General features: G+C 40.2%; 1 protein-coding gene across 5 annotated transcripts in view; it reads left to right on the top strand.

Moving 5' to 3' along the window:
* Window positions 1–13,679: 13,679 nt before the first annotated feature.
* The window catches only part of CPEB1 (cytoplasmic polyadenylation element binding protein 1), a gene marked incomplete at both ends in the record, with an annotated part of 71,406 nt that continues 67,289 nt past the window's right edge, over window positions 13,680–17,796 (top strand). For 4 of the 5 annotated variants that reach the window (XM_080690434.1, XM_080690436.1, XM_080690433.1 and 1 more), the window contains one exon: window positions 13,680–13,848. In XM_080690434.1, coding sequence (XP_080546560.1) covers window positions 13,773–13,848 — 76 coding nt within the window. The remainder of the gene's footprint in view (window positions 13,849–17,796) is intronic. The other variant, XM_080690432.1, reaches the window with a different exon arrangement.

Raw genomic sequence — 17,796 nt, forward strand, 5'->3', positions numbered from 1 at the left:
AGACATACATGCACGCATCGCCCAGTCAGCCCCCACCCGATCCCCACTCCATTCCCTCCCCATCCCTCCTTCCCATGTCTTTCAGTATTTATTAAGCCTTTTGTTGATACTACTAATTCTGCTTTCTTTGTTCCCAGCTTGTAAGCTTTGGAAATGCCTTTATTGTTTGTTTGTTTCCTACTATTGTTGCAATTTGTTTTTAGTGAAAACATTCTCATTTTCTGTAGGCACAGAGTCCAAGTGCAGAAAAGGTTTTTATATTGAAAATAGGACCCCTAATTAAGGCACTTCTCAGTTATAGTACAGTGGCTGAAAAGATTGAATTATAAAAGTTACAGAATGCCTATAATTTATATATTTTGTAGAAGAATTAACTTCACAAAAAATTAGTGTCCAGCCGGGCGTGGTGGTGCACGCTTGTAATCCCCGCGCTTGGGAGGCAGAGACAGGAGGATCGCGCAGGTTCGAAGCTAGCCCCGCGCGCTGGCTTAGGAGACCCTGTTTTCAAATAAAAATGCAAAAATAGGTCTGGGAGTGTAGCCCGGAGGTAGAAGGGCTTCCAGGAACCCCAGTACCACCAAAAAAAAAAAAAAAAAATTAGTGTCCAAACTTCAGAGTGTTAAATTCACATTGTAGATGTAATTTTTAGTGACTTTTGTTATTTGGATTTATTTGCTTATATCAAATAAATTTAGGATTAGACTAATTAGGGCTTACTAGCCACATTGAAATCATAGGCAATATTTATCTTATTAATAAGGTCCTGAGGATCAAATGCAGAACCTTGTGCATGCTAAGAAAGCACTGTATCACTGAGCTGCATGTCCAGCCCCTGTAACTGGGATGTAAAAAGACTCCTGATAGGGCCTCTTTTTTTCACCTTAATAATGTGCTTTTAACTTTTAAGGTGTGTGTGTGTGTGTGTGTGTGTGTGTGTGTGTGTGTGTGTACAGAAGTGTTCCTGATTAATGGGGCTGAGCTTTGGTTTTTGTTCAGGAGAACATTTACATACAGATAACCTTTGAATTCTTCACTTTTTTTTTTTTAGCATTTCTGTATTGTTGGAGCAGTCTTTTTAGTTTATGGTGAGTTAACCCTCTGCCTTGATTTTTAAAATGTTTTGTGCTGATTTCCCTTGAGGTAATTGGAGAATCCCCAGAAGGGCAGGTCTGAATCTCGATTTGTGTGCTAAAAATGGGTCACTGTTGATTCTGGGAATAATTTTGCTATTAGAGTTACTGGTTCTTTGTTCTTGGCCAGTATAATATGCTGATATAGTACCAGCCAGATGGGTTTAGTACTACTGCCTGCATTCTCCTTTGATAAAACTATCTTCTGTTAAAAGAGAACCCTTGAAGAACAGGTTGGGGTTTTTTTTGTATGTGTCTTTTGACAGAACATTTAATCTCTCACTACTTAACACCTGTGCTGTCAGCATTCTTATTTTGTGCCCCTGGGTTGGGGCTCTGACACCATCTGTCTGTCTCTTGAGTTGGCCCTTTCTCCTGAGACTTAAAAAAAAAAACCCACTATAATCTTGGAATTGTTTTGAACCAAAAAGCATTAGAGACCTGTCTCCCAGAGTTGCTACCAAGCCCAGATTTTAATTTTAATTTTTTAAGACTTCCTCTTTTCATGGACAAAGGAGAATTAAACTTAGAATAAAAAGCAGTTGTTTTAACCATATAGAGCAAATGAGTGATAGAAACAGGAACCATGTTTCCTCTTTTTTTTTTTTTTTTTTTTTTTTTGGTGGTACTGGGGATGGAACCCAGGGGCCTTCTACCTCCAGGCTATACTCCCAGAACCATTTTTTTATGTTTTATTTGGAAAGAGGGTCTCACTAGATTGCTGAGAGCCTCACTAAGTAGCCGAGGCTGGCTTTGAACCTTTGCAATCCTGTCTTAGCCTTCCAGGTACTGGGATTACAAGTGTGCACCACCACGCCCAGCTTTTCCTCATTTCTAAACTAGTGTTTTTCCTAGAATTCACACAGCCTGACCTTTGCTATGTTGGTCTCTCATTATTTCATTTTAATTAAAATGGCCTTGGTCAGCCAGGCGTGGTGGCACATGCTTGTAATCCCCATGCTTGGGAGGCGGAGACAGGAGGATCGCGCAGGTTTGAAGCCAGCCGTGCTGGTTTAAGAGACCCTGTTTCCAAATAAAGAAGTATAAAAAAATAGGCCTGGGAGTATAGTCCAGAGGTAGAAGGGCTTCCAGGAACCCCAGTACCACCAAAAAAAAAAAAAAAAAAAAAAGGCCTTGGTCATAAGACTCTGTGACTTGCTACCTTTTCTTCTTTCCTATCTGGCCAATCTTGTCTTGGCATTTGCAGCCTTTCTCTTCTGCGTCAGTGCTACATTTCCTATGGCTCAGTCAGTTGGATTATTCCTGTACCCTTCTACATGTATTCTGTAGCTGTACTAGTTCTCTGTGTGACAAAGTTTCAGGTTGAACAATATACCTCTAGTTGTTCTCAAGACCTATAATTTTGATTAGGCTATTGAATATATGTATCTAAAGCATGTTAACTCCAGAAGTTTTCTGATTCTAAAAACAATTTATTCTCTTTCCTCATCTAGAGCTCATCTGATTCTATCCCCTTCACCCAAGTGGTCTATTCCCCCCCCCCCCCAACTAGACTTTAGTGTCCTCTTGGGGGCAAGAATTGTGCTCGGGTTTTGTTGTTTCCCAGTAGAAGCTCTACTACAGAAGGATGCTAGGTAACTAAGTACATAGTTGTAACTTTCCTTTGGAAACTTATTCCCAATTTCTATAACTAAAAAGCCTTGATGCAGTCCTACCTTTTTGCCTCCTGTGGCCCTTGTGTGCTTTCATTTCTTTTTGGTGCCCATTTCTGATTCACTAGTTCAGGTCTCCATTGTAGGAGAGTTTTCTAATCTTTTATTCCTGCCATCTTCCACTCTATGTGGAGATCTGGTATGTTACTGTGTTCTCAGCACTCCTAGTCCCTGTCCTTTGGGCCCTTCATCCTTAATATGGAGGGTTGCATCTCCTGAGCTGGATGTAAGTTCTGGATGAGAGCTTTTCCCAGGATCCTTCCTGTCTTCACCTGACAAGAGAAAGATAAATATTTGCTCACAATTTGAGCTCTGCTCATTGTCAAAGTTCTCTGCCACTCAGTCATTTTAGGATTTGGGATTCTAAGTTTGCTCTAGAGACACTTCCACATGAACAAAGGACAAAGAACCTATGAACAATACAATATGCTTTTGATCTAAATATTGCCATTATATTTATTGATTGCTTTCTCACATGCTAGGAGCCACTCTGGGGATTGAGGACAAATCAGAAAGTCCCAGCTGACAAGGAGTTAATAGTCTAATAGGAACACAAGCATAGAAATAAGTTACGTGCTATATTGTAAATCCAGCAGTGAGTATTTACAGAAAATATATGGCCAGGTGTGGTGGCGCATGCTTGTAATCTCCGCGCTTGGGAGGTTGAGACAGGAGGATCACGCAGGTTTGAAGCCAGCCTCAGCTACTTAGTGAGGCTCTCAGCAACTTAGTGAGACCCTGTTTCCAAATAAAATATAAAATGGGTCTGGGAGTAGAGCCCGGAAGTAGAAAGCCTCTGGGTTCCACCAAAAAAAAAAAAAAAAATAATATATACACACACACACACACACACACACACACACACACACACATATGGGTAATAGACACATAAAAGAATTAAAAGTGTTGCTAAAACACGCTTAGTAGAACGCGGGGCGTGGTGGCGCACGCTTGTAATCCCCGCGCTTGGGAGGTGGAGACAGGAGGATCGTGCAGGTTCGAAGCCAGCCACACGTGTTGGCTTAGGAGACCCTGTTTCCAAATAAAAATGTAAAAATAGGTCTGGGAGTGTAGCCCGGAGGAAGAAGGGCTTCCAGGAACCCCGGTACCACCAAAAAAACAAACAAAAAAAAACAAACAAAAAAAAACAGGTTTAGTAGAGAAAAGGAAGGACACTGTAGGAAAAAAAGGAACAACATATACAGAGACATAAATAACTTTTAGGCAACTAATAACTATATTGCTAGAGTTTTAAGTGCAAAGGATAATATCCTAAGACCTAGCAGTTGTACTTCTGTTTCTACATGCAAGAGAATTGAGTACATATAATTGTAAAAAGATAAACAAGAGAATATTCACAACCATTTTTTCATAATATTCAAAATTGGGGGAAAAACAAATGCCCATTATTTCAAGGGTCCAAGTTAGATGAGTCATTGGGAGGATTGATAGGACTCAGCATATAATCGTTTTCCTACCTAAAATTTATAATAGCTAAAGGATACAGAGAAAAATTATGAAAGGGAAAAGGTATGTAGGGCAGAGTCTGGAGAAAAGCAGGTTCAAGCTCCCAAGGTCCTTTGCTAGGGGAGTGGAAATGGACACAGTTGAATCCCCACAGCTGATGGTACACAGGGAGTGTTACCAGCCAGGAGGGCATGTTAGAACTTGATGCACAGGATATATTTTTTGTTGCTGTTTGATGGTTGTGTTTTGGTCTTCTGGGTAGCCTCGGTCTAAAATTCCAAACCCTGGGGGCAAAATAAATATTTTGCCTAAACCATATCATTTGTCTAAGTGTAGTAAATCAGTAGTAGGACTGATGGCTAAATCAAAATCCAAATTCCCAGATGCCAGCCAAAAGACAGCAGTCAGGCCTATTTTAACACTTTTCTCTATGCCCATAAGCAAGAATAGGGATCATTTGTGATGTAAGGACATCTGGGTATATGTTTTTGATTTTTGTTTGTTTTTGGTACTGGGAGTTGAACCCAGGGACATTCTACTTCTGAGCTATACTCCAGCCCTTTTTATTTCTTGTTTTGAAACAGGGTCTTGCTAGGGTGTTGAGGGTCTTGCTGCATTGCTGAGGTTATCCTCAAACCTGCAGTCCTCCCTTTTGTCTCAACCTCCTGAGTATTGGGATCATAGGTATACAACACCATGCCCAGCTTGGGACATCTGTAACGTACAACACAGTTAAAAAAAAAAAAAAGACTGAGCTACATTGCAACATGTAGAATCTCATACAAAGTGAGGAAGAAACCCAAAAGTGTGCTATGATTCCATTTCTAAGAAGTGCAAAAATAGGCAAAACTAAGTGACAGCAGAGAAGTGTAAATAGCAAGGGCTTGGGGAAGGGGAACGTGGAGTGTGAGAAAGGATGGGAACCTATAGAGTGGAGAAATGTTTGGTATCTTGATACGTGTGGTATTTCCAAATATGTGAAAACTGGTGAAGAGAACAACTAGTGCCATTTACTGAACAGATATTAACCCTTAATAGTAGACTAACAGGGATCCAACTTGACCACTAAGCTGAAGCCAAACCATGAATGGAATTTTTTTTTTTTTGGGGTGGTACTGGGGTTGCTGGAAACCCTTCTACCTCTGGGCTACACTCCCAGACCTATTTTTATATTTTTATTTGGAATCAGGGTCTCTTAAACCAGCGAGGCTGGCTTCGAACCTGCGCAGTCCTCCTGTCTCCGCCTCCCAAGCGCAGGGATTACAAGCGTGCGCCACTATGCCCAGCTATGACAAACATTTTATTTTTTATTATTATTTTTTTTTGTGGTACTGGGGTTCCTGGAAGCCCTTCTACCTCCGGGCTACACTCCCAGACCTATTTTTACATTTTTATTTGGAAACAGGGTCTCCTAAGCCAACACGTGTGGCTGGCTTCGAACCTGCGTGATCCTCCTGTCTCTGCCTCCCAAGCATGAATGGAATTTTTTTATCTTACTGCTAAGGAGCATAGCCTTTATTTTGATAACAGTTTTCAACACTAGGTCTGTGTACATCTGGAAGTCTCCTAAACCCTTTAAAAAGTCCACCAAGCCAAAACTTTTCATAATTCTAAGACATCAGTTGCATGTTAAACTAATGACTTTTGTACTGATGTTGCAAAAGCTTCAGAAATCAGTAAAACTACTTGCCTCTTTTTAGCAGCAATCAAGGTAGTGCCAGTAACTCTGGTAGCAGCCATTCCATTCTTTACATGTTCCAAAAAAAAAAAGTTTCGCATACAAATGTCCTTGAGGAAACAGTGCACATTAATTAAATCTCAAATCTTGAGTATATGCCTTTAACATTCTGTGTGACAAATGGGAAGTCAATATATATGGAGCAATTTAGCTTCATATCCAAGTATAGTGATTGTCAAAATAATTTATGTGATTGGGTCTCAAGAAGAATAAGCTCCCCCCCATGCAACACATTTTCTTATTTAAAAGAATGACCAGCAAATTATGGTTATTCACTGTTGGGTAGTTGGCAGATACTTTCTTGAAAGTGAATAAATAAGCCTGTCACTTTGTAAAAAGTGATTCACAGAGCCAGATGCAGTGGTACACACCTGTAATCCCAAATACATTAAAGGCTGAGACAGGAGAATCATAAGTCCTAGGTTAGTTGAGCAACTTAGAAGACCCTGTCTTAAAAAAAAAAAAAAAAAAAAAAGGAAGGGAGAGTTAGCTGAAGGTGTATCTCAATGATAGAGCACTTGTCTAGCACAGGTAGGCCCCTGGATTTAACCCCTATTACTGCAAAAATAAATAAGTAAAATACAGTATTTGTTGCCAGTGATAAAATTAGAGCTCTGTAGGAAAAAGTTAAAATTTTGTAAAAAGTTCATCTGCCATTCATGAGCTTGACACTTTTTCCAATACACTTAAACACTATTGATGAGAGTGGCGATGCTGTTAACCTGTGTGTCAGCATTTTCAGTATGTGTAGGCTCTGAACCATTATTTGTCAGATGACTAAGATAGGATGTTATAAATTTATACATGGGTAAAAGATCCATCCAGAATGCAAGGTAGCTGGGCAAGGTGGTGCATGCTTGTAATTCCAGTTCTTCAGAGACTAAGACAGGAGGATCACAGGTTTCTAGGCCTCAGCAAATTGTGAGACCCTTTGCAACTTAGACCCTTTTCAAAATAAAGAGTAAAATAGGGCTGGGGGTATATCTCAGAGGTAGAGTACCATACACAAAATAAAAATAAGCAAAACACAAGGTAGATGAATGCATTTGTGTTGGGGGGTACTGGGAATGGAACCTGGGGTCATTCTACATTTGAGCTACACCCTCAGCCCTATTTTTAATTTTATTTATTTATTTATTTATTTATTTATTTATTTATATATATTTTTGGTGGTACTGGGGTTCCTAGAAGCCCTTCTACCTCCAGGCTACACTCCCAGACCTATTTTTAACATTTTCATTTTGGAAACAGGGTCTCCTAAACCAGCGCGCGCGGCTGGCTTCGAACCTGCGCGATCCTCCTGTCTCTGCCTCCCAAGCGCGGGGATTACAAGCGTGCGCCACCACGCCCGGCCTATTTTATATTTTTGAAACAGGGTCTCTTACGCCAGCGCGGCTGGCTTCGAACCTGCGCGATCCTCCTGTCTCCACCTCCCAAGCGCGGGGATTACAAGTGTGCGCCACCACGCCCAGTTATTTTTTATTTTTTTATTTTGAAATCTCACTGAGTTGCAAAGAACCTCACTAAGTAGCTGAGGCTGTCCACAAACTGTGATCGTCCTGTCTCAACCTCCTGAATGCTGGGATTGTAAGCATGCACCACCACACCCAGACAACGAATGCATATTACTATAATAGCATATAGCTGGGCTGGGAGGCACACACCTTACATTACACCTAATATAAACTCATTACTTTGGAAGATGAAACAGGAGGACTGCAGATTCAAAGCCAGCCCCAGTACCGCCAAAAAAAAAAAGTGTTAATTTTCTCAGCATGTAATCATGTGCCAGGCACTGTGCTAAGTATTGTATATATATTTATAAAACCTCCTGTGAGATAGTATTACTTCTTTTATCCCCACACTACATATAAGGAAAGAGGTAGAACTGTTTCCCATTTTTTTTTCTTTTTTTTTTCTTTTTTTTTTCCTTTTTTTTTTTATTGGTGCACTGTATTCATACATCATAGTGGGATACAAACTTTTGTAGACATACATGCACACATCGCCCAGTCAGCCCCCACCCGATCCCCACCCCATTCTCTCCCCATCCCTCCCTCCCATACTAGTGGTTGACATCTAGTATTATAGCAATTTATCCAAAATTAAAAATGATAATCTCATAACAGTTTCATTTGTCTGATACCAAGCTTTTGATGACTTAAAGATAACATTTCAATATTTCTTTTTACTTTCTTTCTTACCAGAGAATATTTTTTTTTCTATTTTTTAGGTGAAACTATCATATATTTATATATTTTGTTTTCAGAAAAAAAGTCTATCCTAATATGGAATATGGACTCTAGATACCCAAAACGATCTTGAAAAAGAACAAAGCTAGAAGATATATATTTTCTGATTTCAAACCATATAAAGCTACAATAATTGAAACAGTGTACTACTATTCTAAAGGCAGATATATAAACCATTGGAGTTAAATAAAAGCCTAGAGCTAAATTCTTCCCTATATTGTCAAGTTATTTTTGACAAGGTTTCCACGAACATTTGGTGGTGGAAAAAATAATCTTTTAACTAAATATTGTTGAAAAATAATACTTACATGGAAAAGAATAAAATTGGACCCTTACCTAATCCCATATACAAGTATTAACTCAAAATAGATAAAAGACCTAAATATAAATCTTAAGACTATAAACTTTTAGGAGAAAATCTGGGTCATAAAACCTCACAACATTGAAATTGGCAGTGATTTCTTGGATATGATTTCAATGGCACAGGCAACAGAAGCGTATACAAACTCCCTAAAAAATAAACAAAAATATTGTATATCCAAAGACAATGTAAACAGAGTTAACAGTTACTAATAGAATGGGATAAAATATTTCCAATTGCTATATCTGAAGGTATATTAATATTCCAACTAGAAATCCTAAAAATTAACAACAATAAAGGCAAACAATACCCTTTAGAGATAGGTAAAAGACTAACATAAATAATGAATCTCCACAGATAACCAATCTTAGTTGTCTGTTGGATGGAAAATCTTGTTTCTCTAGTTCTGGTGTGTGTTACCTATTTCTTCTTTGTAGTTAATCTCTTTGAGTATTTTCTCTAGTGCTGGTTTTGAAGACATAAATTCCTTCAGTTTCTGTTTGTCATGGAAGCTTCTTATTTCTCCATCTAATTTGATAGAAAGTTTTGCTGGGTAGGAAATTTTTGGCTGGAAGTTGTTTTCTTTCAGAATTGGGAATATGTTACTCCAAGCTCTTCTGGCTCTCATAACTTGGTTTGGGAAGTCTGGAGTGATTCTAATTGGTTTGCCTCTGAATGTCACTTGGCCCTTTGTTTTTGTTGCCTTTAAGATTCTCTGCTTGGCTTCCACAGTGGTCATTTTAACAATTATGTGGCGTGGGGATCCTCTTCTCTAGATTCTCTAGATTCCTCTTCTCTAGATTCTCTAGAATCTCTTTAGATTCTGTCTAAAGGGGGTCTTATAAGTTTCCTGGACCTGTGTATCAACCTCTTGCTTTATGTCTGGAAATTTTTCTGCTATTACTTCCTTGAAGAGATTGTTGATCCCTTTGGTTTCGCTTTCTTTTCCCTCCTCTATTCCAATTATTCTTAGGTTAGCTCTCTTAAAATGGGCCCATATTTCTTCAATATCAGATTCCTGCTGTCAGATATTTTTTTCTAGATTAGAAACTATGCGTTCATTTTTGGAATGATCATCTTCTAAGAGCGAGATTCTGTTCTCCATGTGGTCTAATCAGTTGTTTGTGCTTTGAATTGAGGCCTTTACTTCATTAATTGCATCCTTTATCTCCTTTTGGCTCTCTCTGAGTTCTTTTCGAAGCACCTCTATTATTTCTACAGTTATTTTCCTGATTTGCTCTTCTAGAAATCTCTGATTTTCTGTTTTATCGGGTTCTGATGTTGTGGGGTTGTGGGCATTCATTGCTCCAGTATTATTCCTCTTTCCCATGATTTCGGATGTTTGTGCCTTCTCTGGGTTCTTCCCTTGGGTCACTATGACTTCACTTAAGGTGTTCTGGATCTCGAGTCTGTAGTATCTCTGACCCCACTACTCCTTTACTGGGCTGTATCACAGAGTCTCCGACCCAGAGAGTTGATAGAGGCTGCTTTAGACCATGGGGGGTGCCAGGTTGCCCATTCTTCTATGGTGTGATATCTCTGCCACCGCCCCTCCTCCACTGGGTCAAGTCCCAGGGAGTACAGTACTGGGATTTCTCCTCTGTGGCCCGCAATTTGACTCACTGTTCTTGAGTTCGCAGATGTAGTTGTACTGGCTTCGCTGAATTCGCTGCTGCTGCTGCCGGTGGCAATATGGTGCCGCTGCTACACCCTCGGCCGTGGGGCTGGTGTTTTTCTTCTTGGTTTTGATTTCCACTCTGAATCCCTGCAGCATGTGCTGAGCTCAGCCACTGGGAGCTTTAGATGCTCTCTGTGCCGAGAAATCCCGCCTGGCTGTTCCGCAGTGGCTCACCTCGGCTTGCTGTAGCCGTCCGGTGAACTCCCCGCTGCCGCCGGCAGTAAAGCGCTGCTGCCGCGTCTGTGGCTCTGTTCTCAGTCTGCTTTCTTTCTGGAGCCTGGTGATTTTTTTGTTTCTCTGGTGATGGTGTTTTCTGGCTATGAAAGGCGCTGATTTTGTGGTAATGGAGATTGGTTGTTAGCAGAGCTCTTAAGCCCCGCTTTTCTCGGTCGCCATCTTCCCAGAAGTTCCTGTTTCCCATTTGACACTACTGATTTTGATATATTTTTTCCTTCAAAATTGGTCATTCAGCCAATCCTAGTCCTAGGTTAGTTCAGCAACTTAGCAAGACCCTGTCTTAAAAAAAAAAAAAAGAAAGGAAGGGGGAGTTGGCTGAAGGTGTATCTAGGACTAGGATTACACATGCCTGTAATCCTAGTCCTTGGGAGACTGAGATAGGATCGCCAGTTCACAGCCAGCACATCTACTTAATGAGGCCCTCTGCAACCTAGTGAGACCCTGTTTCAAAATAAAGAATAAAAAATAGGACTAGAGAATATAACTCAAAGGTAGAATGCACCTGGGTTCAGTTCCCATTACTCTCCCCCCTGCCAAAAAAAAACCCCAAATTGGTCATTCAAGGCAAATTGGTATATATTGATAAGATCAAGCAGTTTGGGATATAAATTGAATACTTAATTTACTTTTATCATGATTACAGAGTCATCTTAAACTAGATTTATAATTTGGTATACATAAGAGAGGAAGGGGAGGGAGGCATACCAGAGTTATTGTCCCAGTTTGGGAATATGGTATATGTTCTTAATGGAATTAGGAATGGTGGGCAAACATATTCCTAAATTTTTTCTAGACTGCTTGAAGTGATAAGGTTAAAGTCTTCTTTCTGTGAAATGAGTTTCTTCCGGAAGGCCTCTCAAGTCTAGTCGAGGTAGTTCCCTCGACTACCCTGACAATTTTCTCACTGGTTCTGCCTCTCATCTTTCCTGTTGCTGGCAGTCCTAAGTCTCACAAGTGGTCATTTACTTGCCTTTGGATGTGGCCAGGATCTAGGAATTCATATAAATAGTATTATAGTAAATTTAGTTTAATCTGTATTAAAAGAGGCTTTTAAAAGATTAGTCATCTCTGATCTATACAGCAGTACTAACTTCTTGACCTGGCATATGAGGCCTTCTTTACAATCTCCTCTCTTCTCCTACACCTAATGCTCTACCACACTGGAGCACCTTTGATAATGTCTCTCTGTTCTTAGTGCTCTTCAGACATTCCTCTTTACCAGGCACACTTTCTCCCTTCCAGCCACCTTGGCTTAGAATATAGTGTATGTTACAGCATATCACAGCTTGAGTTGTGGTTATTTACAGTACAGTCAGGTCTTAGGACTTTGTCCAGACCTCAGAACTTAGTTTTGATTGAGTCTCTAGTCTGCTGGGCTTTGGGGTGCTCACTTATATATATCAGTCAGTTGATTCACACTTATTAGTGAATGAATGAAGCAGGTAGCCTTGAGATTTTCAAACTACAAGTGTATACGTCTTAGGCTTTATGAAATTACCTTAATGAGGTTGTGAAATATCTTAGAAATGTACAGTTGTGCAAAGAGCCTTATGAGTGGTACCTCTCAGAGGGTTTGGGGAAGCAACCATCCAGGATCATATGCTTCCCTCCCTCCTTTGGTACTAGGGATTGAACCCAGGGGCATTCTGCCAAGATACACCTCCAGCCCTATTTTTCATTCTTTATTTTAAGACAGGGTTTCACTAAGTTGCAGAGGGCCTCACTAAGTAGCTGAGGCTGGCTGCAAACCTGCAACAGGATCAAATGTTCTGATTGTCCTCAAAGCTTGCCAAAGGTTACCAGTCTTTTCAAGACCTTGAGGTGGATATTGCCATTTAAGTGTATCTCTCTAAAGTCGTCCTGCAGAGTTGATAGAACTGTTGATGTGTTTGGTTATTCTCATGCTTACCTGGATTTTAATAGGCCCAACAAAATAGCACCAACCTTTTTTGTTTATTTTGATGAGAACCAGCAGTAAGATAAGTGCCAGTTTCCTTACTTGGTCTGATTTTTTTCCCCCCAACATAATTGGCAATGATAGGACTGGTAAAGCAGACTCCCCCTAGGAGATTGTCCTCTAGTGTCTTTGGTTATAATGTCAGACATTGAACTGGAAAGTAAGGGAGACAAGAGTGAAGAATGCTTTCTGAATGTCTGCTGTGGGCACCTGGGATGTTATTTGATAAGAGAGAGAAAAATAATAGTTTTTATGTAGGATTTAGTTTATGAATATATATCCAAGACTGTTTTCCTTTCATGGTGTCTTACATGTCTTCTCATGCCAGTAGGGTTGTATGTGCTTTTTTTTTTTTTTTTTTTTTTTGGTTATACTATTGTTTCAACATCCATAGTTCAACATCATATACTAGGCAAGCTTTCTACCACTGAATCCTTTTTTAATTTTGTGGCAGGATCTTGCTAAGTTGTATAGACTGGCCTTGAACTTGCAATACAATTGCCTTGACCTCTGGAGTAGTTGGGTGTGCCACTCTTGATGCTTACCACATTCTCTTTGTAATTATATCTGTAGACATATAAACAACTACTGTAGGTAAGGTATCATGTCTCAGTACTACATTCCTTTATACCAAACAGTATTCCATTGTATGGATACCACCAAGATTTTTACTAAGTCTTTCTGGTTCTGAAGTTTATGCTACTGCTACCATGTCATATTAATTCCTGTATGTGTCCTATGAGATTAGGAGGTTTGTGGGAAAATATATATTTTTGTTGGTACTCTTAATAGTTCTGTAAGTGACATATATAATGTTTTAATATAGATACAAGAAACTCAAGTCCTTGTTAATCTAACTTACAGTGTTGAGTTGATGGGGGTGGTGGTGAAAGCCGGGTGTGGTGGTGCATGCTTGTGGTGGTGCGTGCTTGTATTCCCAATACTTGGGAGTCTGAAACAGGAGGATTGGGTTATGCAGGTTGGAAGCCAGCCTCAGCTACTTAGTGAGGCTCTCAGCAACTTAGTGAGACCCTGTTTTCATATAAAATATAAAATAGGTCTGGGAATGTAGCCCGAAGTACAAAGCCCCTGGGTTCCATCCCCAGTACCACACACAAAAAAACACTAAAAACAAAACAAAATATTGTAGAAAGCCTAAGTATCTTTTCTCTGTGTCTAGGAAGAAGAAGCAGGAAGGATAAATGATTGCTGGGACAACCAGGAAGTGCCTGCACTGTCTACATGTAGCAATGCCAATATCTTTCGAAGGATAAATGCCATGTTGGACAATTCTTTGGATTTCAGTAGAGTCTGCACTACACCCATAAACCGAGGAATTCATGATCATTTGCCAGGTGATTTAGATTTGGAAACTTGTACTAAGCTGTATACAGAAGTGCTTCTAGGTAGTACGTATAGGAGGTCTTCTTTGGGAAGATATGAAAAATGTCCCTGGATCTCTGAGAGCATTTACTCCTTTTATGGTGTGTGTTGTGGATCCCCTCTAGGTGAAGACTGCCTGCAATTAAAATATAGAAATATATTTTGTGATAAGGTTCAGCCAATGGTAATAGGAGTAATATATATGTTAATCACCTGTTAAAGATTTTTATGAACCAGGTGTTGTGGTGCATGCATGTAATCTCAGTGCTGGGAAGGCTAAGACAGGAGGATCACAGATTCAAGGACAGCTGAGCAACTTTGAGGCTTTCAGCAACCTAATGAGACCCTACTTCAAAGCAAATAAAATAGGGCTGGTGGTGTAGCTCAAAGGTAGAATGTCCCTTGGTTCAATTCTCAGTCCTCCCCCCCCAAAAAAAAGATTTTTATGGTAGACATATGAAAAGATTAAAAGAAACCGAAGAAATGAATTTACTACTTAGCCCAGCATATACATAATTTTGCCATGTCCACATAGAATCAGTATAAAAAGTTGTTAGTTACAGCTTTTTATTAGTACTGAGACTTCAAAATTCAGTGTGTTTTGAACTTATATCACAATACTGATCAGTTACATTTTAAGTGTTCAGTAGCCTAATTTGAGTTACTATATTTAGCAATGCAGCTCTTCAGTTTTGTTTGTTTGTTTTGTAGTACTGGGAATTGGACCCAGGGACATTCTACCTTTAAATTATACCCCCCAGCCTTTTTTTTTTCTTGGTGGTGCTGGGGTCCCTGGAAGCCCTTCTACCTCTGGACTACATTCCCAGACCTATTTTATACTTTTTTTTAAATTTTGGAAACAGGGTCTCTTAAGCCAGTGCAGCTGACTTTGAACCTGTGCGATCCTCCTGTCTCAACCTCCCAAGCGTGGGGATTACAAGCATGCTCCACCACGCCCGGCCTCCCCAGCCCTTTTTATTTTTTATTTTGAAAAAGGGTCTCACTAGGTTGCTAAGAGCCTCATCAAGTTTCTGCGGCTGGCCTTAAACCTGTGATCCTCCTGTCTCAGCCTCCTAAGTACTGGGATTACAGGCATGCTCTATCAAGCCAAGTTTTAAATATTTTAATACCTTTTAAATATGAGTCAATAGGCATCATTTTATGGTATGTTGGATACTCCAAAGATTAGTGGTAGAGAGAGGGCAACATCTCTCGAAGATGACTCTTCTCTGGGCAATATGGATATCCTAACAGGGTTTCACAATCTTTGAGGGAGATGCAGCATGTTATAAGAATATTGATGTAGCCAGGTGTGGTAGCGCACGCTTGTAATCCCCGCGCTTGGGAGGCGGAGACAGGAGGATCGCGCAGGTTCGAAGCCAGCCGCGTGCGCTGGTTTAGGAGACCCTGTTTCCAAAATAAAAATATAAAAATAGGTCTGGGAGTGTAGCCCTGAGGTAGAAGGGCTTCCAGGAACCCCAGAACCACCAAAAAAAAAAATATTGATGTAATAATTTTTTTTGAGATATTTTATGGTGCTAGGGACTGAACCTAGGGACATTCTGTCTCTGAGCTGCATCCCCAACCCTATTTTATATTTTAGTTTGAAACAGGATCTCACTAAGTTACCATGAGATATACCCAGCCTTATTTTATATTTTAGTTTGAAACTAGGTCTTATTAAGTTGTTGGGCATCTCACTAAGTTGTTCAGGCTGGCATCAAACCCAAGTTCCTTTTGTCTCAGCCTTCCAAGTACTGGGACTACAGATGTGTGACACTGTGCTTGGCTTGTTTGAGTTATTTTAGATGAAATAATATATTTTTAATTTAAAATGGACCTTGAGAGCCATGCGTGATGGTGAACTATTGTAATTCCAGTACTTGGACTACATGGGCCTTCCACAATTTAGTGAGATCTTGTTTCAAGATAAAGAATAACACCAGGTGTGGTGGTACATGTTTGTAATCCCAGCATTCGAGAGGCGGAGACCAGAGGATCATGGTTCGCAGACAGCCTCAGCTACTTAGGCCCTTTGCAACTCAGTGAGACCCTGGCTCAAAAAATAAAAAGACTAAAAAAGAGGACTGGGGGTATAGCTCGGAGGTACAGTGCCCCTGGGTTCCATTCCCCATACCACAAAAAAAGAATAAAATAATAGGGCTGGGGGAGGAGGTATAGCTTGGAGGTAGAATGCCCTGGGTTCAATTCCCAGTACCTCAAAAAGAAAAAAAAAATAGACCTTCAATAAATCTGGCAATAGTAAGGTTTTTCAAATCAAGGATTTTTCTTGAGTTATGAATTCTTTGATATATTTTTAAACTTGGCATTAGAAATAATTTCTACAAAGATGGAGTATGTGAGCATTAAGTAGCTAAACATTTGAGGAAAAAGTCTTTAAGGAGATTTGTGGTATCTGCAGGATTTATTTCTATTAAGTTGTACAGGTAGGCATATGAGAGAAGGGCATACTACAGAGCAAAGAGTGGTTTATTTCTTTTAACTTCCAAAAAAGTATATATGTGAGGTGTAAGCCATGAGCTAACCCTACTCTCCATTAGCTTATGCTGAGTTAAAAATCAGAGAGAGCCAGGCACGAAGGTATATGCCTATAATCCTAGTACTTGGGAGGCTCAGACAAGAGGATTTCAGGTGCAAGGCCAGCTTTACCAACTTAATGAGACCCTGCTAAAATAAAAGGGTTGGTTTGTAGCTCAGAGGTAGACTGCCCAGGTTCAATCCCTAGTACTACCTCCTAGATACCATAATTAATTAATTAATTAATTAATTAATTAATGGAGTTTTGTTTTAACACATGTCTGTTTTTCCATTGTGAGGAAATTACACATATCATATTCCAGTAAGAATAATAGTTGGGCTAGGATGTAGCTCAGTGGTAAAGTATGTATGTATGAGGCCCCTGAGTTGGATACCCAGCTTAAAAATAAAAGACAATGAACAGTAGCTTAAACCTCACTTGGTTGCTTCAGATATGCTGGCAACTTTTCTAGTTTGTAGGAAAATAAGTGTGTGTGTGTGTGTGTGTGTGTGTGTGTGTGTGTGTGTGTTTGTGGAACTAGGAATTGAACTCAGTGGCATTCTACTTCCAAGCTACACCCCAGCCCCATATATATATATAATTTTTTTTTTGGCGTTACTGGGGATGGAACTCAGAGGCATTTTATCTTCAAGCTACACCCCCAGCCCTATTTTTTATTCTTTATTTTGAAAAAGAGTCACTGAGTTGCAAAGGATCTCACTGTCTGAGGTTGGCTGCAAACCGCAATCTTCCTGTTTCAGCCTCCTGAATGCTGAGATTACAAGCATGTGCTACCATGCCCAGCTCCAGCCCTATTTTTTATTCTTTTGTGTGTGGGGTATGTGTGTCTGTCTGTCTGTCTGTCTGATGCTGGGGATTGAACTCAGGGGCATTATACCTCCGAGCTATACCCCCAGCCTGATTTTTTCTTGTGTGTGTGGTACTGGGGTTCTTCCTCTGGGTTACACTCCCAGACCTATTTTATATTTTTATTTTGAAACAGGGTCTCTTAAGCCCAGCAAGGCTGGCTTTGAACCTGCGCCATCCTCCTGTGCGATCCTCCTGTCTCCGCCTCCCAAGCACAGGGATTACAAGTGTACGCTACCACGCCCGGCTTTGTATTCTTTATTTTGAAATGGGTAACTCTGAGTTGTGGGGAGCCTCACTAAGTAGCTGAGACTGGCCATGAACCTACGATTCTCCTGTCTCAGCTTCCAAGTACTGGGATTACAAGCATGCACCACCACACCTGGCTACCAGAAAGTATTTATTCAGTTAGTGCTAAGTTGTTAGACTGTGTAGGGGAAAGGATCATTCAGGAGTGAGTGTATATTTGCACATGGCCAGGTAGCCCAGTGGCTTCACTGGTGAGATGTCTGGT

The sequence above is a fragment of the Muscardinus avellanarius genome (genome assembly GCF_963383645.1).
Source record: "Muscardinus avellanarius genome assembly, chromosome: 3".
Lineage (NCBI taxonomy): Eukaryota > Metazoa > Chordata > Mammalia > Rodentia > Gliridae > Muscardinus > Muscardinus avellanarius.